Raw genomic sequence first — 23,333 nt, 5'->3', positions numbered from 1 at the left:
GTGTGGTCCGGTTATTAATTCCTAAACAGAGCAATCTTTGTAGCAGCCATATCACCCTGTAGCCCAAGAAGCTAAGCAGGGTTGAGCCTGGTCAATACCTGGATGGGAGACCTCCTGGGAAAACTAGGTTGCTGCTGGAAAAGTTGTTTGTGAGGCCAGCAGGGGGTGCTCACCCTGTGGTCTGTGTGGGTCCTCCTAACACCCCCAGTATAGTGAAGGGGGGGGGACACTATACTGTTGAAAAGCACCGTCCTTCGGATAAGACGTTAAAGCGAGTTCCTGACTCTCTGTGGTCACAAAAAATCCCCAGCATCCTGGCCAAATTTGCCCAGTGGCCTCTGTCCATTATGGCCTCCTAATCATCCCCATATACTCATTGGCTTCATAACTCTGTCTCCTCTCCACCAATAAGCTGGTGTGTGGTGGGCGTTCTGGCGCAATATGGCTGCCGTCGCATCATCCAGGTGGTGGGTGAGTAGATCCCCCCCTTCTATGTAAAGCGCTTTGAGTGCTGAGAAAAGCGTTATATAAATGTAATGAATTATTATTATTATTATTATTATCTTTACAAGTTTAAACTAGTTTCATGTTAGAAATGTTTTTAAATAGCATCATGTCAACAGTGCACAAGTGAATCACTGAAGCAAATAGCAGCAGTGTTTACTATGGAAGTAAAATAATGGCAAATGTTTTTGAAACAAAAAATCCTGTTGAATTGCACTACTTGAAAAAAATATGCATTGCATTAACCGTGCTTGCATTTTAATGCATTGTATTTTTAGAGCTTGCATTTTTATGGGCTGAAATTCAGCATGGTTGAATATATAAGCTGTGAATATTTCAATTCAAAACATTTCAAACACATTTTCATTATTAAAAATTCAATAATCCATATTCACCTTTTATATTTCACTTCCAAAATATTCAAACTGTTTAAAAATACAACCTATGATATTCAACAGGCAATTCTCCATTTTATTTCGCTTCCACAAATTCAGTGGTTCAAATTCGACAGTAAATCCAACGTTGACATCCAGGAACTGCAGGAAAAGCAGTAGATTACCGAGCATTATCTCCATCTGCTGTTAGTCGACCTCACCAGCAGGTGGTGCAAAAGCACGTGTTGTTGACGAAGACCAGAGCAACAGTTAGAGCAAGCCATTCATTCATAAAAACTCATTGTAAGTGTATTTGTGATTATTATGATGGCTGTTTTATGTTAAATTCAGTGTCTTCACGGTTACTTTTCCTGTGTAGCCTACATGCATCTTTCTGTTAATGTTCTTAATGTTATTCCCCCGATGCGGATGTACAGATCCAATTTTACATTTGAGGTTGACATACACTGAACAAAATTATAAATGCAACACTTTTGTTTTTGCCCCCATTTTTCATGAGCTGAACTCGAAGATCTAAGACTTTTTCTATGTACACAAAAGGCCTATTTCTCTCAAATATTGTTCACAAATCTGTCTAAATCTGTGTTAGTGAGCACTTCTCCTTTGCCGAGATAATCCATCCACCTCACAGGTGTGGCATATCAAGATGCTGATTAGACAGCATGATTATTGCACAGGTGTGCCTTAGGCTGGCCACAATAAAAGGCTACTTTAAAATGTGCAGTTTTATCACACAGCACACTGCCACAGATGTCTCAAGTTTTGAGAGGAGCATGCAATTGGCATGCTGACTGCAGGAATGTCCACCAGAGCTGTTGCCCATGAATTGAAAGTTCATTTCTCTACCAAAAGCCGTCTCCAAAGGCGTTTCAGAGAATTTGGCAGTACATCCAACCGGCCTCACAACCGCAGACCACATCTTCACCTCCAAGATCGTCTGAGACCAGCCACCCGGACAGCTGCTGCAACAATCGGTTTGCATAACCAAAGAATTTCTGCACAAACTGTCAGAAACCGTCTCAGGGAAGCTCATCTGCATGCTCGTCGGCGTCGTCCTCATCTGCGTCTCAACCTTACTTTAGTTCATCGTTGTAACCGACTTGAGTGAGCAAATACTCACATTCGATGGCGTCTGGCACTTTGGAGAGGTGTTCTCTTCACGGATGAATCCTAGTTTTCACTGTACAGTGCAGATGGCAGATGGCAGACGGTGTGTATGGCGTCGTGTGGGTGAGCAGTTTGGTGATGTCAACATTGTGGATCGAGTGGCCCATGGTGGTGGTGGGGTTATGGTATGGGCAGGCGTATGTCATGGACAAAGAACACAGGTGCATTTTATTGATGGTATTTTGAATGCACAGAGATACCGTGACGAGATCCTGAGGCCCATTGCTGTGCCATTCATCCACGACCATCACCTCATGTTGCAGCATGATAATGCACGGCCCCATGTTGCAAGGATCTGTACACAATTCCTGGAAGCTGAAATCATCCCAATTCTTGCATGGCCAGCATACTCACCAGACATGTCACCCATTGAGCATGTTTGGGATGCTCTGGATCGGCGTATACGACAGCATGTTCCAGGTCCTGCCAATATCCAACAACTTTGCAAAGCCATTGAAGAGGAGTGGACCAACATTCCACAGGCCACAATCAACAACCTGATCAACTCTATGCAAAGGAGATGTGTTCAAATGGTGGTCACACCAGATACTGACTGATACTTTTCGGTATACTGATACTGACTGAAATTTTGCGCGTTAGGTTCATATTCTGAGTCTGCTTGCCTGTAGCCTATATAGTACACCCTACATCCCCGATAAGTTGCGAGTTTGGTCTTCACTGTATTAGTCCATTAAGCTACGTTAAGCGTTTTGTCCCGACGGAAGGGGAATCCTTGAATATGATGAGGTATTGAGGGAAACTGATTATAATACATTTCATGGTAGAGAAAGCTGATAACATGTAGGCTACACAGGCAAAGTAACAATGAAGTTATTGAATGAAACATAAACACAGCTTTTGTGTCTTTATCATCTTTTCCGCATATATACTGACCCAGACAAACATCATAAAAACTTAATGCATGCTCAATTGCTGTAAATGAGTTTTTATGAATGAATGGCTTGCTCTAACTGTTGCTCTGGTCTTCGTCAACAACACGCGCTTTTGCACCACCTGCTGGTGAGGTCGACTAACAGCAGATGGAGATTATGCTCAGTAATCTACTGCTTTTCCTGCAGTTCCTGGATGTCAACGTTGAATTTACTGTCGAATTTGAACCACTGAATTTGTGGAAGCGAATTTGCAAAGCGAAATAAAATGGACTGAAAATTGCCTGTTGAATATTATAGGTTGTATTTTTAAAACAGTTTGAATATTTTGGAAGTGAAATATGAATATGGATTATTGAATTTTTAATAGGCTAATGAAAATGTGTTTTAAATGTTTTGAATTGAAATATTCACAGCTTAAATATTCAACCATGTTGAATTTCACCCCATAAAAATGCAAGCCCTAAAAATACAATGCATTAAAATGGAAGCATGGTTAATGCAATGCCTATTTTTTTCAAGTAGTGCAATTCAACAGGGTTTTTTGTTTCAAAAACATTTGGCATTATTTTACTTCCATAGTTTACTGCATGCAGCAGCAGCAGGCTATTGTATGTCATTGCTGTTTTATATGAAACAGTTAAAGTGATATAAGCATTTGCGATTTAAACGGCATTTACCATATTAGTGGTATAACTTAATGACGCATCCTTTTATTCCAAGAGCAATGTTTGCATTAGCTATGCTAAATGTGTGTGGTTGATTCAGATGTTAAAAGAACAATCAATACAGTTAAACTAAGCATCATGTTTATAGTCTTGTGGTCTGCTGTACAAGTGATGTAGCATTATGCAGTTGTGTCTATGCAGCAGACAATGGTCTATTGTTTGTATCTCTGTGAGTATACGCTGTCTAAGCTATGGATGTGAAGGTCAAAGTAAAACAAGCATTCATATTCAATGGGATTACATGTTAGCTTAAAAAAACGTTCTTTTATTTCAAGGATAATGTTTCATTAGCTATGCTTAACATATTTATAAGCGTCAGATCACGCTGTAATTTATTATCACTCCTAATGACTTTTCATTTATCAAATAAGAGGATAAGGGTTATGTAATCATTATCAAATGACTTAATTATGATATTTGCTCAGGTGGTTGCTGGGTTCCTCTCTCTATCAGCTAGCAACGTCATATCTATTGTTCACGAGAACACACAGCATGCCCGGTTCTAGGCACCTATAGTAGGTTGGGCTGGCAGATATCCTGGGTGGGCTTTTTTTTTTTTGGGGAGGGGGGGTGATAGGATAGATATATAGATAGATAGATAGATAGATAGATAGATAGATAGATAGATAGATAGATAGATAGATAGATAGATAGATAGATAGATAGATAGATAGATAGATAGATAGATAGATAGATAGATAGATAGATAGATAGATGCTCTCAATAGCTACATTTGTATTATAAATTTCATAAAAATATAATAAATTAATCTATATTTATTTATATATTAACATTTTATAACACACCTCTCCATGACATGACTATTTTTGTCTTATTTTCACTTTAAGTATAATGCTAACATTTTCACTTTTCTACTGTCCATGGATAATTTGGAAAGAAAACGCGATGGAAACCTACTATAGCAATGAATGCAACTTTAATTGTGTGGAAAGGGGCAATTAAATGGCACACACATTGTGTTTTTTTGCATTCCATTGCGCTACTTTTCTATCTTTTTTAATGTAAACATCACCCTAGACGTAATTGACTCTTGCGCTTTATCTCGCTTCCATAATTTTGCAGAGTATCGTGCATGATGCGGCTTTCTAAAGCGCGGCACTCAAGTTAAAATAACTTTTTTTTTTAAAAACACTGAAAACGCGTCACATGTAAATGGCCCCTAACTGATTAAAAGTTAAACCGCGCGTGCTTAGCCTATTTCAGTGCTGTTATTTAAGCAGACAGTCCACCTCTTACATTCAGTTCAACAAGATTAACAGCAAGCCAACGAGGGCAAGGTTTCAACTGAACTAGGTTATGCATTTTAAACACTTACATTATGTTCTTGCTCCGTCCATGCAATAAATGCACGTTCTTAAATGAGCGAGGTTTTCTAGCTTATTTCATCTTGGTATGAATAAAAAAAATCAAATCTGGGCTGTATATTAATATTTAGGCTACAAGTAAATATGAAGATACATATTCACAAAGGTACAACTCCTCCTAATTCATACCTTGATAGCACGCAAACATTTCTGCCCGTCTTCGCGTGATTGTCAATGCACAAATTGTAAAAACAGATTAATACTATCTGTTCCTAAATTCTGATTGGGTGGGCAAGGCAGACGTTTGGGTGGGCTCAGCCCACCCCTGCTCATGCCTAGAACCGGCCCCGCACAGCATGCATTTCTAGTGTTAAGCTGGTCAGTAAGGTAGCCAAGGCGCACATAGCCTTAGGTCACTAGTGTCTTTTTTCTTGTCTCCTGCTTTGTTGGGGGGTTAAATCATGTATGTTAAATGTGCAGCAGCAGCAGCATGTATTACATGCTCACAGCAATGTCTGTGAATGTATTGGCAGTAGCAAGTCTCGGTACTTGCTCTGCAGCAGCGTAGCAGATCTATTCCGCCAAGACAAAATACAATAACATTGTCATATCCATTATCATTACCATGCCAATCTCTATTACCATACCAATCTCCCGAGAGTTGTCATGACAGAACTACTAGTTTAGTAGTTTCATGCTGCAAGTACTTGTAGGTTTTCTTTAAGTGAACATACCATCATACTAGTTTACTATTTATATTTTATTTTTGCACTTTTAGTATACTACTATGTTCCTATTTAGGAATTAATTTTTTATAGGCTACTTGAAATAACTTTAACTGTACTTTAACTCTTTCCATTTATTTACTTTTTATTTCATCCTACATTCATCCTTTGTTTATCAACACTTGAATGTGGGTAATTTTCATTAAAAAAGCCACAATCGAAAAAAGTATTTTCAAACAATATAAGTTTATCAGTATGTATTAAGACAGTATGTTAAACTATGTGAAAAAAGTAGGGGTCAGCGGGGCACAAGACATTAAACTATGTGAAAAAAGTAGGGGTCAGCGGGGCACAAGACATTAAACTATGTGAAAAAAGTAGGGGTCAGCGGGGCACAAGACATCAGATAACATTTTAAGCTGTCAAATGGTCATGTTACAATGTGCCCCTCACATGTTACAATGGGGCATGTTGTCACATTTCACTTCCATTCTTTCGGGGTAAATAAAGAAAAAAAGTATACACTGTCTTAATAAAACAAAACCACATAATTGTACTAGACATTTGTGAAATTAATGTGGGGAAAAATAAATACTCTGAATACTCTGAAGTGGATTTACACAATCTGAGAATGTCCAAAAGTGTTAGGTTATGGCCCGCTCTCCCCTATTTAATAGGCTACTCAAACAAAAGAGTAAACACAACTACAAGCCAAGTAGGCCTATACTTAGAATACTTAAGTATACTTTTACATCTCGATCAAAAGATTGCGTACAATTATAGGCCAAATGTACTTCTATCAGTATAAGTCAAGTATACTTAAGTGCAATTTTAAGTACATTCCTGAGAAGTACATAAAGTATATTTCTGAGAAGAACATTAAAAAGGGGACTGAAAGTATACTTTCTTATTTTTACTTTTAAAAGAAGTATACTAATAGCACACTTGAATAAACTTCTTTTTCATAAGGGTATGCAAGATTGTTTTGATAAATATAAAGATAAGAATTTATGCTGATATTGTCCAAAACCCTCTTTTACCTTGGGTGTTTTTAAATCTTTGAATGGCACTGTATACTGTATATAGGCCTGTATATATTTACTTATTATGAAACTCTTCTCATATGACACAAATCAACCAGCATGTGAGTCATTTGTTGCTTAGTGATGATTATGCTAATGTTAGACAGATCTGTGCAGATGCTGCACAAAATAGTATTTACATCATGACTTATAAATTGAAGATTTCTGCTGAATCTGCAGAGCTTTTACATTAACTTTCCTCTAGGGGTTTTACAAACCACTGATGTTATCTATTTCATAGAGATGGTTTGTCTAATTATAGATTCATATTTAATATATGAATCATAACTCATCAAATTGGCTAGTAAGTTGACAGCATTACCCGAAATGGGTGATTTTCATTTGGTGGGTGCTCATTTCAAACCATGTTATATGATTTAATTACTGAGTGTCTCCACTGTAACTCGTTCTTGTATAGTCCTAAATGAGAAGATCATGAAGATGTTGATGCAAAGAGATCATAAGATAATTTTAAAGACCCAGATGATTAGCATGTAAATAATACTGTATAGCTTAGGTCTGAGATATCTTACCTCTGGGGCCAGGGTTTCCCTTGATGATGCTCTGAAGCATCACCTCTGATCCAGAAGCTCCCATAACATCCTTACGAGGAAGTTCCGACATGGGGGCCTCTGCGGGGTCCTCCTCCACAGACATGCAGAAGTCATCTGATGGGTCTTCTGGGAGGATCGGGCAACAGTTGTTACACAAAGATCAAGTGATGATAAGGTAAACTATCATGAAGTCATAACAACCTCACAATGTCTAGTCATCTGTCTCTGGTTACAAATAACTGTAGTGATCTAAATTTAAACATTAGGCTCAAAACACAATTTTATTCTGTTCCTGCAATGCAGTAAAATAGGATGTGTCTGATCGGTATGATCTTTGAGTTTTATAGGAATATTCCGCATTCAGTTTAAGTTAAGATCAATAGCCAGCATTTGGCGGCATGTTTCTAACCACAAAAAGGAATTTCCACCAGTCCCTCTTTTTCTTTAAAAAAAGCAAAAAAAACCTAAATTAAAGTAAGCCATTTACAATGGAAATTAATGGTACATAATTCATAATCATTAAAATACTCAATGTTTGAACAATATAGCCACAAGACATAAATAATATGTGTTAACATGATTTTGTTGTGGAAAATTTGCTCACTAACCTTTTCTGTGGAAAACTATTGAATTTTACAACTAGCCTTGACATCATATAGCTAAAACCTTAAAACAGCTCTAACAGTGATTTATACAGATTAACAGCTCAAGTCACAAACAACTTTTAACAAGAAGTAATCTAAGTGCTTTTATAAAATTATAAGCTGCACATGTCTGCAGTTAAATATTCTTACAAAATGATCCCAATAAGCTGATTTCACGCAGCCGCCATTTTGAAATCGAAAGCGAGGCTCCGGTGGGAAGAACCCCGGAAGTACAGATAGACAGCAATGCCTTGAACTACCAACCTGAAGCTGCTGCCGCGATTTACACTATTGGATGTTACTATCCAATATAGGATATGTATATAGTTCGTTCCTGCTTCTTTTTTTACGTTCTGAATTATATATAAAAAAATTAATTTATTTATAAATGAATTTCACTGTATATAGTCTAAAGTATGAAAGAAATGTATGTACATTTTTAGAATAAATATTTTCTACATTAAACACAACAATACGCCATCGCATTCGCGACTCTCCAGGCGACACTTCCAGTTTTCTTCCCACCGGAGCCATTTCAAAATGGCGGCTACGTGAAATCAGCGTATTCGATTCTATTGTAAGCACTTCAGCATAACCTAAATGTTTATTTAAAAAAAAAAAAAAAATTAGGGACAAGCCAAAGTTATTTTTTGTGGTAAACAACATTATGCCACAAATTATGTTGATTGAACTTAACCTATATTGAACCCAGAATATTCTTTTAAACATTTCCTTTAATCAGATTTATTCATGAACTTTCATCCAGTTAACTGCAGTGCTCGACATTTAACAGCATTTACAAAAGCACGAGTCACACAATATATTTTAACCTACTGTACCTGGTTAACTTAACGTTTCTGGAAGAAGTTTTACCTCTGTTTCTTCTGGCTGGTTTTCGTTCATTTTTGTTAGCTTCCTTTTGACCAAACTCTGCTTTTTCTGCCTCTTCATCCACAGGCTTATGTTCAACCATAATAGTAGGTATGGTTACTTTAGGTGCAAGTAATGAGTCTTTTTTCTCCTCTTTTTCCTTAAAAGATTTTGGGAGTCTGGAAACTGAACCAAACAACCTTGGAGGTTTTAGGGGTGCTTGCAACAAACCCACTTGCATTATGGGTTGGCAAGGTGGTATTTCTACAGGTGACTTTGGTAATTTGCAGGATACATTTATCCTTGGTACCCTTGGTGAACACTGTCCTGGTATTTTACTGATAGCAACCTTTTCATTGATGACTTTTCTGTCTAACAATCGCCTGGGGTTAGAATTAATCCTGCACTGGTTTTCTGTAATATCAGGGGGTGCTTTCCTTTCATGTTGTGTTGAGTCCTCTGGCACTTTCTTTTTCGGTAGGTCTGGTGATTCTTCCTTTGGCAAGGCTAAGGATCGTTTTTTTGCCTCTGATAAATTACTTGAATTAGTATATTTTTTCTCTCTTGTATCTTCCACCTTCTGAATTATCTGGGCTTGAACTGACTCAATGTTTCCAGTAGACTGTTTGTCAGTCTGGGTGAGCTGATCCATTGAAAAGGCTTTCTTGATGTTGGACTTTCCGACAAGTTTCTTTATTCGGTGAAGCTCTTCTGAGAGTTTACTCTGAAAACCTTTCTCTACATAGGTTGACTGTTCCTCCAGAGAGGATGCTTTCTGCTTGAGGAAAGACCTCTTAAGTGCTACATCACTCTTGTCTTGGGGCTTCCCTGCTTTACTCCTTCCATCCTCAGAACTGCACGATGATGTTCGATTGAAACCCCATGAAAGTCTTGATGAAGACACCCTTGGAATGTTACTGCTGTGTCTTTGTTCCTCAAAAGCTCTCACTTTGTCTAATATTTTGGAACTTGGCTTTGTCACTTTGGGAGTTTGGATAGAGGATGCTTCTTGGGAACCACTGCTTTGAGATGAAGCGGAGATTTTTGATATCTTAACAGGGAGTTCAGATCCATTTATGGCTGTTTTGGTGCCATTGTGGGCAGTTGTTCGATCTACACCACTTAAGGTAATGGGGCTTTGAGCTTTTTGGAATGGCTGGGTTTGGACAAATAAAGAAGCTTCCCTTGTTTTAAAGTCCAATTGGCCCCTGAAATGAGGGTGATTGTGGAAAATGTTGTGTTATGACGGGAAGTAAAAATAATAAAATGGCAAAGTGAAAAAAATCTAAATGGTCAAACACAGCATGCACAGAAAAACATGTTGAAACATGTAAAACATTGTCGAAGATGAATAAATCCAAAATAAAACAAAGGCATGCAAAAAGGTTTGTACAAAAAAGCCATGGCAAACATTATCACAGCATATCAAAACATGATGCAAGTGGAGTCTGAGGAAAGTGGAAATCAAGAAAACATAAATAAATGGCCGCACTAAATGAAAAAATAATGTAATGGAAATTATTTTTCAAATGTTCCTTTAGACCCATTGTAAACTAAATTGGAAAAAAAAATGTTGCCCCCCTAATTCAAGTTATTTTGTGCCTTTTCATATCCAGCATGCCAGCACTCATTCTTGAACACTGTAAATGGAAAAGGTCCTTCTTCGATAGAGGCTCAAAACACTGCCATAGTAGTCACTGGCTAAAGACATATTCTCCTCTGACCCCACTGCAATGTAGTACACACTTATTTGTGAGGCCCGCACAAGAGCTTCAATCCCCAGGTGTCTGACCGGAGGGCTCTCAACACACCCAGCATTTGCTTGCCTTCCAGGTGAAAAAGGATCCTCAAGACCAGGAGCTCTAGAGCCCAAGGTTCGCATTTCCCTCTCCACTACTAGACCATCACTTGGGATTTGCGAAAGCATTGCTCTCCCCCTGCCTGAAAATACATAATTATCTGTTATATTACAATAATGTTTTTTTTTTTTTTTTTATCAATCAGTTAAATAGATGAATTGATTAATTCAAAAACATTTATGAATTCTAAGCTTTGTTGGAGGGTTTACTTTGGAAGCTTGTTTCTGCCATGGAATAAAAATTAAAAAAGGAAATTGTGAATTTGATAACTTTTTTATCTCACAATTATGTCTGTTTTCTCACAATTGTAAGTTTACATTTCGCAATTCTTATTTTTTTCCCCAAGAATCGCGTGAAATAAAGTCGCAATTGCTTTATCTCTCGCAATTCTGACTTTACATCTCGCAATTCTGATTTTATAACACACAATTGCAAGTCAGAATTGTGAGATATAAACAGAATTTTTTTCCTCAGAACTGGACTTTATAACTCACAATTGCGAGTTTATATCTCACAATTCTGAGAAAATAAGTCAGAATGGCGAGATATAGCTAAACTAGCAATTGTGAGGAAAAAAGTCAGAATTGCGAATTTATATCATGCAATTCTGACATAATTCGCAAATAAGAAAAAGTCAGAATTACAAGATATAAATGTTGAAATTTTAAAATAAATGGTCACAATCTTTTAATTTTTAATGTTTTTTTATTCCGTGAAGGAAACAAGCTTCCATAGTTTACCCATCACAATTTTAGTTTTTCATGCAGTAAATGATTCTGAAATCATTAACAACGGCATCCCTGTTGTTAGAATATAGTGATTGTTAAAACACCTTGTTATGATTTGTGGCCAAATGTGGAAATTGATGCTACAAACTGAATATTGCTGAAGAGAAAAAAAATCACTCAGTATGTTCTTACCAGTCGGTTGACTGTTGATTGCTTGAGGAGGCATGAACTGTTCCTTCATCTCCATGGAGACCTGAGGCTCTGCACTTTCATCTTCTGTACTGTTTGAGTCTACAGGAATGGGTTTGGCATGTTGAAATGGGAATTTTTACAAACAAAACATGCAAAACATACATAGCATAGATGCTTTCGTAATAAACTAGCTGCAAGAAATCTTTGACATTTAGTTGAAAGTTTGTGGTATTGAAGTTGTGCTGTGACTTGAATGTATAATGTGGAAATCTTATACAATCTCTAGGTTGAAATTCTAGGAATTCACATTACTGGTAGTTTTTTTTTTTTAAGAAAGAAAGAAAGAAAGAAAGAAAGAAAGAAAGAAAGAAAGAAAGAAAGAAAGAAAGAAAGAAAGAAAGAAAGAAAGAAAGAAAGAAAGAAAGATATCATTCTGCAGAACAAGCTTTACTTTTTGCAAAATAAATAATGTAGAATTTAAGTTTAACAATATAAATCAAACTGAAACTATAGCTCCAAATGAAAACCTACAGTATATTTTACAGTTCTGTGTATAATATTGCATGGCTGCAATCCCAAACCAATCCAAGAGCCCAGTAATGAAAGATGAGGATTTTAGAAATGTATAAAAACAATTACCATTGCTTTGCTTCCTACACAAGCGAAAAACTTCACTTCCATAACGGCAGCAAGCAGAGGTGGACAAGAGAAGACTGTTACTATAGAAACCAATGTCTGCAGACATGTACTTGTGTGGGAGCATAAACATAACACACATGCTCTCTCTCTCTCTCTCTCTCTCTCTCTCTCACACACACACACACACACACACACACACACACACACACACAGAAACACACACAGGCTAAATTTCTAAATTGTATAATCATTCAGCCTGCGTTGCACCCAACAATTTGTGATGTCAATATATAAAAATGTACCTACAGAAATATTGTCTTGGCAGCTATTTTAAAGCCTGTTTAACCATCTACGGCAAGATTGTGCGCACACTTTAATTGTTACATTTGTTACAAAAAAGACTTTCTACAGTTTTGTCGTAAGCAAAACACACCATGAGTGAATCTCCCAAACGTCCAGCTAGAATGCCCAGCTCTCTGGAAAGACAAAAAAAAAATAAACAAAAGGCTGTCTGTTAATTTTGAGAAGTGCTAATTAGTAAAGATTTTTTCTTAGCCTGCTTGTTGCATCTACTGTATAGGGTAATGCCAGTGGTGTAATTAATTTGGCTTTCATTCAACAGTCTATACATGATGATGACACAGGGCTGATAACTATAGTATATTAAACAGAATTCCTATATGCTTTTTTCCTCATTTGTCAATTCTCATGCTGGCTTGCAGCTTTTCAAATGCACTCCCACATTGCTACCAAGGCAACTAGGATGTTCCTATGGGCATAGTCTTTTCAGTGCCTAAGAAATCGTTTATTATTCATAATAAAGGCAAATAACAAAAAAATGTCTGACATGAAAAAACAACAATAACAATGTTATCTGTGCCATCAGCTCTTTAAAGTCATTGTACTGGCTGTACATAAACAAGGAACTATAACAGACATATACAACTTATTTTACATTGCTACATTATGAGTTTGACTTGCCACATGTAAGAAAAATCTCGAAAAGTCAATTTGTATAGTTTCTGAAGTGTATTACTCTGGATAGAATGCTTCGACTCACCTGGAATCTTTTCTTTGACCAGATTTTCTTCATGGCCTCAGATGAACTTAATCTCCCTTTCAGACTAAACAACAGAGTCACCTGTCAGTGTTTCTGCAAAGAATATCACTGTCTATTTCTAATCTGACTCCTGGTTATTTCTGACTCCTGTGTACACTCCTAATAGTCTCAATTACTGTATGTCCTTCCCAGAGCTTTTACCTCAGGAAGAATGTACCAGAATCCACAATTATGCAAAAAGCACTAGAAATAGTACAAACATCCAATCATGATCCTCATGTGACAAATGAAGAAGAACAAATTCCTCAAGTAAACAACAACATCCAAGTTCTATTGGATCCCCCAGAAGCTCTTGAATGACAAACAGAAATCCAAGTGACAGGATATTCCAAGGCACAGCAGGAGGTGGAGGTCAGATCGGTCCTAGTCACAACAGAAGGGATGAGAAAACTGTCTCTAACAGATACCCACTTGCATTCTCCCAATCCCATTTGGAGATAAAGATATAAATAGGGGAGTGGTAGAGGAGATAGACTGAAGGGAGAAACAAAGAACAAGCAGCAGCCAATAACAGAGGCAGATCTCAGTGCAATCAAAGCAAAAGATTTTCAGCAGCCTTAGCGTGCACTCTCTCTTTCTCTCTCATCTCTTCCTTTGTCTCTGGTGCTGGTGTGAAGAGAGAGACTATTGGTCTCAGCACAAAGCATTAATTATATATTCTGTCAGGCAGTGATTACGTCACAGTACTCCCATGTCGATGGTGCTGCTGCTGGAATGATAAAAGAGGAAAGCTGACACAGAGAATTAGCTTTCGCTTCTAAATAATAATACATTTAATTTGTAAGCGCTTTTCTAAGTACTCAAAGACACATTACAGAAAATCATAAGACAGAAGAAACACCATAGAAAGTAAGAAACACTAAAAACAGACAGTATTAATTTAAACATTAAAAGCAATTTTAAAAAGATCAGTTTTTGTCAAGGTTTTGAATTTTGGAAGGTCAGTGCAGTCACAGATTTTTTGACGGAGACAGGCAATGTTTTTTAAGTGAAAAAAGGCAGTTCTGGTGATTTGTTTTATATGCGGTTCAAATGAGAAGTTATTATCAAAGATGACTCCGAGGTTGCGACTGAGAAGGGAAGGAGAGAGGGTGGAGTTATCAACAGTGAGGGAGAAACTATGAGTGGTTTTAGTGATGGATTTGGGACCGATGATGATCATATCTACTTGGTTACTCACGTAACCTCAGTTCCTTGAGTTAGGGAACGAAGTATTGCGTAGCTATACGCAGTGGGGAAAACTCCTTTTTCTTGATTTACTGCAACCTATATGTAAAACGCATTTGCAGCTGCACAGCTAGCCCATTGACCGTCTGGCTCGCTCATAGGCTGTGCTGCAGCAACTGCACATCCAATGGCGTGGGCGCCTCTGAGACCACTCTACGTCATTACACGTCAGAGCCCGTCAAGGGGCGTGGCCTCAGCCTATATTAGTCCCCGAATTCGCCATTATAGCACGTTTATACGACTGAAGCGACAACTAGCCAGTTAGTACAGTGCGGCCGGCTACGCAAAACTTTGTTCCCTAACTCAGGGAACTGAGGTTATGTGAGTAACCAAGTAGTTCCCTTTCGAACAGTCACTTCATATTGCGTAGCTATACGCAGTGGGAACGCTATGCAAAACGCCGCACAGAGTAACTGGTTGTCACTGCAGCTCAGGACCCCTGAGCATACAGAACAAGCCGTAATCCTAACATGTATGCATCAGACCAGACACCGTCAGGTCTAAAATAATACATCAGTAATAATAATAGTAATAGTAATAATAGTCAGTAATCACCAACATATCACACCAATAAACCCAGACACTGTCGGGGTTAATAGCATATGACAATACAACCAGCCAAAGCGGGTTTTATATGTATGTGAAAATATAACCGGCCAAAGCGGGTCTCATATATACATGTGAATGTGATTGTGCACAGTAATATTAATGACAGGACCGGACACAGTCGGGCCCTAATCATACCGAAAGAACCTTCGCCTGTAGGGAAGGCACCTCCATATTATAGAATTTCATAAATGTGGAAGGCGAGGACCAACCGGCCGCATCACAAATATCCTGAATGGGACAGCCAAATGACCAAGCCCATGACGAGGCCATGCCTCTGGTCGAATGGGCCCTGATACCTATAGGGCAAACCTGACCCACTGAGGTATAAGCCATCGCAATAGTATCCACTATCCATTTAGACAGTCTTTGCTTAGTGACTGAATCCCCTTGGATCGACCACCAAAGCAGACAAAAAGCTGTTCTGATTGTCTAAACGATGCAGAACGCTCCAGATAAATTATCAGCGCCCTAACAGGGCAGAGAAGATTAAACTCCCCATCCTCTGTAGAAGGGGCAAGAGCCAATAACGTCACCACCTGTGCTCTGAACGGTGTTGAGAGCACTTTGGGCACATACCCATGCCTGGGCTTGAGGATGACCTTAGAGTTATCCTGAGCAAACTCCAGACATGCCGGGCTCACAGAGAGAGCCTACAGATCCCCCACTCGCTTGATAGATGCCAATGCCAACAGGAGAGCGGCCTTCACTGAGAGAGGTTTAAGATTAACCGACTGGAGCGGTTCAAAAGGTGGACCCCTCAAAGCCCCCCAGGACCGTGGAGAGGTCCCATGGTGGCACAGAGGGAGGTCTGGAGGGGTTGATCCTCCTAGCACCCTTCAGAAATCTCACGACCAGGTCGTTTCTTCCCAGTGATTGGCCAGCCACCAGAACATGGTGTGCTGCAATGGCTGCCACATACACTTTGAGTGTCGACAAGGAGCGGCCCGCGTCCAACAGCTCCTGTAGGAATGAGAGAACCACTGACATTTCACATGAGTCTGGGTCTATATGGTTTTTCGAGCACCAGCTGGAAAAAACCTGCCCATTTCGAAGCATAGAGGCGCCGAGTCGACGGGGCCCTAGCTTCAGATATACTGTTCAATACCTTCACAGGAAGGTCCCTGGATACCCGTTTAGGGGCCACACATGGAGGGCCCATAGATTGGGCCGCGGATGCCACAACGTTCCCTTCGCCTGTGTGAGGAGGTCTTTCCTCATCGGGACAGGCCATGGAGCTGTGTCCGATCACTGAACCAGCTCCGGAAACCACGGTCTGGATTTCCAGAAAGGAGCCACCAGAAGGACTGGGCATTCGCTCTCTCTGACCCGTTTGATGACTTGTGGAATCATCGAGACGGGGGGGAAAGCATACAGGGTACGGTTGGGCCAGACGTGGGCCAACGCGTCCATCCATGTCCTTCGAGAAGAACATCTTGCAGTGGGTGTTGTTTTTCGAGGCGAACAGGTCGATTTCGGCGTGCCCTCGTGTAGCGCTCCCCAACCCAGGTTGGACGCGTCTGTAAAGACCACTTTCCTCCTGGAAATTGTCCCCATTGTCACACCCTCTTGGTACCAGTCCTGAGCCCGCCAGGGAATCAGGGTCCTTAAACAACCGTGATTCACCATGATGCGCAGGCTGCCTGACTGCCATGCATGGGTTGGCACACGGCGTTTCAGCCAGTGCTGCAGCGGGCGCATGCGCAGTAATGCCATGCGGAGTACTGGCGATGCTGCTGCCATTAGACCTAGCAGTTTTGAAATTTCTTCAAGGGCGCGCGCTCTGAACGAGGCTGCAAGCGCTCACACTGAGAGCGCGCGCTCTGGTGTGAGCCGCGCTTTCATCGTCACAGAGTCTAGAACTATGCCCAGAAAGATCGCACTCTGGCTGGGGGACAGTTTGCTCTTTGAACATTGATTGTGAAACCCAGGCATTTTAAATCCCTGTGAGCTAGTAGCTCGACTCTTGACTGCGCCAGCACCAGCCAGTCGTCGAGATAATTCAGCACGCGCACTCCTCTCTGTCTCAGAGGAGAGAGTGCGGCATCCACACACTTCGTGAATGTGCGGGGTGCCAAAGACAGATCGAACGGCAGAACTGTGTATTGATAAGCCTGTCCCTCGAAGGCGAATCTCAAGAATGGCCTGTGACGAGGGTTTATTGGAATGTGAAAGTAAGCATCTTTCAGATCCATTGTGACAAACCAATCCCCCGGGCGAATTTGTACGAATTTGGTGGCGAATGACGTTGCCAAGGGGGAGCAGGTATATTATGAAGAGGAGAGGACCAAGCACCGAACCCTGGGGGACTCCTAGGGACAGCGGAGCAGTGGAGGATGTGCAATTGTTAATCTGGATGAACTGTTTTCTGTCGGTGAGATACGATTGAAACCAGGAGAAGGTGGTGCCGGTAATGTTGAGGGAAGATTCGAGGCGGGAGAGAAGACTGGAGTGGTTGATAGTGCCAAAAGCTGCAGTGAGATCCAGGACGATGAGGATGGTGAGATGACCAGCGTCAGCGGAGAGAAGGATGTCGTTGGTGACTTTGAGGAGGGCTGTTTCAGTGCTGTGTTTCGAACGGAAGCCCGATTGAAATGGTTTGAACAGATAATTTGAGCAGAGGTGGGTTATGAGTTGTTTGGCGACAGTCCGCTCCAGTATCTTTGACAGAAAGGGGAGATTGGAAATGGGCCGAAAATTTGACATGATGGGGGTTCAGTCCAGGTTTTTTTAAGGATAGGGATGACAGCAGCCAGTTTGAGTGAAGGAGGAATTGAGCCAGGGCCGAGAGAGGAGTTAATGATTTCAGCGATGAGTGTAGAAATAGCTGGTAGACAGTTTTTGATGAGGTACGATGGGATGGGGTCCAGGACACATGTAGATGTTTTTATTCCAGTTATGATTGTAGACAGCTCCCCTGCCGACACAGGGGAGAACTGAGACAAGGACAGAGAGGTTAAGAGGGCAGGAGCAAGTGATGGAGTAGGAGTGCATGCAGTAGTGACAGAGGAAGAGGACAGGTTGCTGTAAATGGTGTCAATTTTTGTCAGAAAAAAATGAAAGAAAAGAATTACATTTTTCAGTTGTGAAAGAGTTGGTGGTATTATCACTGGGTTTGCGAAGTTTGTTCACTGTTGAAAAAAGAGCCTTGGGGTTGGTAGAACCAGAGTGTATGAGGTGTGAGTAGTAGGTGGACCGGGCAGTCTTGAGTGCTTCTTTATACTGCTCAAGATAATCTGTATACGCTTGTAGATGAACAGATAAATTGGTTCCCTTTCGTAGTCACTCCGAGTTATGTCGGATGAAGGAGAATGGGGGTTTCGCCAGAAAGACTATCATCTTCGAGTATTATTAAACGAGCCAATGGCGATGAAATGCCATGGGTCTGCGGAATTTGCATAGCGTATCTCCGCCCCACCGCGTGGGTATTTAAGGAGAGACACCGGCAAAGGCAGATCATGTTTTCGCTTCGGAGCCAAGAGCATCTCTTCACTCCACAAGCCAAATCCTGAGTTATTTCAGTGACATCCTTCTCTTCGAGACGAGCGAGCTCTCCGGTGTTGGTGTGACGGCGGTACCCAGCGAGTTCACATTGCCGGCGATCTGAGCAGTGGTCTGCCGGTCTGTGTGCTTCTCCCTGGTCTCCTCAGCATCGCAGAGTTTTTCCTCTCTAAAAGAGCTGGACGTGGCACGTCTTTTTAAAGATGTCTCGCCCGTGTTCTTCTGGATGCGGTCGATTTCTGTCTTCTTCTGATGGGCACAATCGCTGCTTTGTGTGTCTGGGCTTAGAACACGCTAAAGCAGCGCTTGTGGATGACTCATGTTCCTTCTGAGGGAACATGACCATCGCAACACTGAGGTCGAGACTCAATGATCTCATTCGAGAGAGAGAGTCCCCTCATCCACACCCCGATCTACACCCTCCACGAGAGGTGGTACTTCGGCTGGTGGACAGGGTGACTTGAGGGTGACGGTGTGGAACAATCCGACGATGCGTCCTCGGACCACGCCCCCCTCTACAGTGTTGCAACCCGCGAGTGCCGCGGTGATTCAGGCGGGTCCATCTGCGGATGCCCTGCGTGTTTCATTCGGCGCTCCAGAGGAGGACTCGATGTCGATCGCAGCATCACAAGGCGGGCAAGAGTCATCGGGAAGTGATGATGCGGCTGCGTTGCCTCCCTCGGGAGTGCCAGCGTTGCCCGTATCAGATCCCAAAATGACGGCCATGCTTTCCCGGGCCGCCGCGAGCATCGGGCTAGAGTGGAACCCTCCGCCCTGCCCCGAGCACTCGCGGTTGGATGATTGGTTTTTGGGTGCGGCTGCGGCTTCACGGCCGCAGCCAACCCCAATACCGTTCTTCCCGGAGGTGCATGAGGAGCTGTCGAAGTCATGGAAGGCTCCCTTGACCTCCCGTGAACGCTCGACAGCTTTCTCAGCCTTTCCTCCCCTCGATGGGGCGGTCGCCCATGGGTACACTGGGATTCCCCCGGTTGAACGCTCTGTTGCGATGCAACTGTGTCCTCAGAGTGCTTCTTCTCGTGGTACTCCTAAGCACCCGTCCAAGGCCTGTAGATTTTCGTCTACCCTGGTGGCGAGATCTCACAGAGCTGCAGGACAGGCGGCTGCCGCACTGCATGCGATGAGCACCTTGCAGGTCTACCAGGCCCAGCTGCTCAGAGATATGCACGAGGGCAGGACTGACCCCGGGCTCTTTGATGAGCTGCGTGCCGCCACTGACCTCGCTCTCCTAGCGACGAAAGTGGCCTCACGCTCCCTGGGTCAGGTTGAGGACTTCGCCCAGCAGTTCTCAACCGCACAGAAGCAGTCTGAGGCGATAAAACACATTCTGCCCCGACGGCCCGCTGCTGCCTCCACCCAGCCGTCGGTACAGACACCTCAGCCTGCTCGCCGCCGAGGGCGCCCTCCTGTGGCTCCCGCCCCTCCCGCACGGCCCCAGCAGCAGCCTTCACCCGGGCCGCGTCGTGGAGGAAGCCGCAGGAAGGCGCCACAGCCCTCTCCAGCCCCGCGCCCCGCAAAACGCCAGGCTAATCGGCGCTCCTGAGACGGGCTGCTCAGTGATGGAATCGCTTTTTTCCCAGGAGGCGGTTGCAGGCCCCCTCCTTCCCCCGGTGGAGGGCCGGGGGAGAATCTTTTGTTCTCCGCTCCCCGCTGCTCACCCACGGGTGGGCAGCACCCTAATGTGGTTAAAGAAAGAACCGAAATGTCCATCACTGAGCACACAGAGCCGGATGACAGTGCGTGACGCCCCCGGGCCTCGCCGCTCTCGTCCCCCTCTGTCTCTGAGGGCGCGGATGACAGTGTGTGCCGTCTCCGGACCACACCACTCTCGTCCCCCTCTGTCGCCAGACCCCTGGCAGAGCAGACCCCCGTGGAACGCTGGTCCTTCCCTGGTCTCCTCTGTCAGGACGCGGAGCATGACCGCGCCCCCGCACCGGGCTGCTATGCCACCCACGCCTGGGCTGGTCACTCCGCTTCGCTGCCCCTCCGGGGGGACGTCTGTGGTTCGGATGATTCCGCTAGTTCAGTTCTTGTGAGTTTGGTTAGAGCTTCCCAACCTGTCCCGCTGGGTCGCCCGAACTATCAGGCTCGGCTATGCGATCCAATTCGCATGGTCTCCTCCCCGCTTCAGAGGAGTCCGCTTTACTATGGTCGGTGGCAATGCCCCGATCATGAGAGCGGAGGTTGCCACCCTGCTGGCGAAGGGTGCAATCGAGACTGTCCCTCCAGCCGAAATGAGGTCAGGGTTTTACAGCCCGTACTTCATTGTCCCCAAGAAGACCGGTGGGTTACGGCCAATCCTGGATCTGCGCGTCTTGAACCGCTCCCTTCACAGGCTGCTGTTCAAGATGCTCACGGCCAAACGCATTTTCGAATGCGTGCGGCCACAGGATTGGTTTGCAGCGATAGACCTGAAGGACGCCTACTTTCATGTCTCCATTTTACCTCGACACAGACCGTTTCTTCGGTTTGCTTTCGAGGGGCAGGCATACCAGTACGTGGTTCGAGGGGCTGGCTCTGTCTCCTCGCGTCTTTACGATGTTCGTCGAGGCAGCCCTTGTTCCCCTACGCGAACACGGGGTTCGCATCCTGAATTATCTCAACGACTGGCTAATATTAGCTCACTCTCGAGATCAGGTTTGCGAACACAGAGACCTTGGCTCCGGCACCTAGCCCGTCTGGGCCTTCGGGTCAACTGGGAGAAGAGCAAACTCTGCCCCGTGCAGAGGATCTCTTTTCTCGGTATGGAGATCGACTCGGTCGCCATGTCTGCGCAGCTTACGAGCGAGCGCGCACACTCACTGCTGACTTGTCTTCGACAGTTCGACGGCAGGAGTGCGGTCCCACTGAAATTGTTTCAGAGGCTCCTGGGGCATATGGCATCTGCAGCCGCGGTAACACCACTCGGATTGCTTCATATGAGACCGCTTCAGCTGTGGCTTCACGATCGAGTCCCGAGGTGGGCATGGAAACATGGCACGCTCCGAGTCCCAGTGACTCCGACCTGCCGTCAGACCTTCACCCCGTGGAGGAACCTCAGTTTTCTACGGACCGGAGTTCCCCTAGAACGAGTTTCCAGGCATGTTGTTGTCTCCACAGATGCCTTGTCCAAGGGCTGGGGCGCCATGTGCAACGGACATGCTGCCGCGGGCTCCTGGACAGGACCCCAGCGCCTTCTGCATGTCAATTGCCTCGAGTTGCTGGCAGTACGCCTTGCCCTGCACCGTTTTCGAACGTTGCTCAAGGGTCAACACGTACTAGTCCGTTCAGACAATACCGCGACAGTAGCGTACATCAACCGTCAAGGTGGTCTACGCTCCCGCCGTATGTCGCAACTCGCACGCCACCTCCTCTTATGGAGTCAGAAGCACCTGAGGTCCCTTCGTGCTATTTACATTCCGGGAGATCGGAACTTTGCAGCCGACGAGCTGTCACGGTTTCGGCCCATCTCCGGCGAATGGCGACTCCATCCCCAGTCGGTCCAGCTGATTTGGGACCAGTTCGGGGACGCACAGGTAGACCTGTTTGCCTCCCACGACTCATCCCACTGCGCCCTGTATTACTCCCTGACTAAGGGCACGCTCGGCACGGATGCACTGGCGCACAGCTGGCCGTGGGGCCTCCGCTTATATGCGTTTCCCCTAGTGAGCCTTCTCGCACGGACCCTGTGCAAGATCAAGGAGGACGAGGAGCAGGTCATTCTGGTTGCGCCGTACTGGCCCACCCGGACCTGGTTCTCCGAACTGATACTCCTCACGACAGCACCTCCTTGGCCAATTCCTCTGAGGAAGGACCTCCTTTCTCAGAGACGGGGCACCCTATGGCACCCTCGTCCCGATCTTTGGAACCTCCACGTGTGGCTCCTGGACGGGACGAGGCAGGTTTGAGTACCCTGCCACCAGCGGTGGCGGCTACCATCACTTCCGCTAGAGCATCGTCCACGAGACATGTCTATGCGTTGAAGTGGAACCTCTTCGTCAACTGGTGCTCTTCTCACCGAGAAGACCACAGGAGATGCTCGATCAGTGTCGTGCTTTCCTTCCTGCAAGATGGGTTGGAGCGAAGGCTGTCTCCCTCCACCCTGAAGGTGTATGTGGCCGCTATCGCCGCATATCACAAAGCAGTTGAAGGTAAGTCTCTTGGAAAGCACGACCTGATCATCAGGTTCCTGAGAGGAGCGAGGAGACTGAATCCTCCTCGCCCTCCTCTCGTTCCCTCTTGGGACCTCTCAGTGGTGTTAAATGCCCTGCAGAGGGCTCCCTTTGAGCCTCTGCAATCAGCTGAGCTTAAGTTCCTGTCAATGAAGACAGCGCTCCTGGTTGCATTGGCCTCCATCAAGAGGGTAGGGGACCTGCACACATTCTCCGTTGACGAAGCGTGCCCGGAGTTCGGGCCGGGTCACTCTCACGTGATCCTGAGACCCCGGCCTGGATATGTGCCCAAGGTTCCCACCACTCCCTTCCGGGACCAGGTGGTGAACCTGCAAGCGCTGCCCCGGGAGGAGGCAGACCCAGCCTTGGCACTGCTCTGTCCAGTACCCGTTCTCCGTGCTTACGTAG

The 23,333-nt window shown here is 43.9% G+C and overlaps 1 protein-coding gene across 9 annotated transcripts in view; it reads right to left on the bottom strand.

Annotated features, from left to right (window-relative positions):
* Nucleotides 1-23,333, bottom strand: part of spega (striated muscle enriched protein kinase a) — a 71,073-nt gene that overhangs the window by 34,406 nt on the left and 13,334 nt on the right. For 3 of the 9 annotated variants that reach the window (XM_056233536.1, XM_056233537.1, XM_056233539.1), the window contains 4 exons: nucleotides 11,664-11,762; nucleotides 10,696-10,825; nucleotides 8,888-10,092; nucleotides 7,350-7,496 (listed from right to left, as the gene is read on the bottom strand). In XM_056233536.1, coding sequence (XP_056089511.1) covers nucleotides 7,350-7,496; nucleotides 8,888-10,092; nucleotides 10,696-10,825; nucleotides 11,664-11,762 — 1,581 coding nt within the window. Of the gene's footprint in view, nucleotides 1-7,349; nucleotides 7,497-8,887; nucleotides 10,093-10,695; nucleotides 10,826-11,663; nucleotides 11,763-12,302; nucleotides 12,338-12,735; nucleotides 12,779-13,362; nucleotides 14,045-23,333 lie in introns of those variants that run through there. The other 6 variants (XM_056233538.1, XM_056233542.1, XM_056233540.1 and 3 more) reach the window with 6 other exon arrangements.

The sequence above is a fragment of the Rhinichthys klamathensis genome, unplaced genomic scaffold, assembly GCF_029890125.1.
Source record: "Rhinichthys klamathensis goyatoka isolate OS25496 unplaced genomic scaffold, OSU_Roscu_1.1 h1tg000372l_1, whole genome shotgun sequence".
Lineage (NCBI taxonomy): Eukaryota > Metazoa > Chordata > Actinopteri > Cypriniformes > Leuciscidae > Rhinichthys > Rhinichthys klamathensis.
Note: the sequence above shows the minus strand (reverse complement) of the source record. Positions and strands in the feature narration are given on the sequence as shown.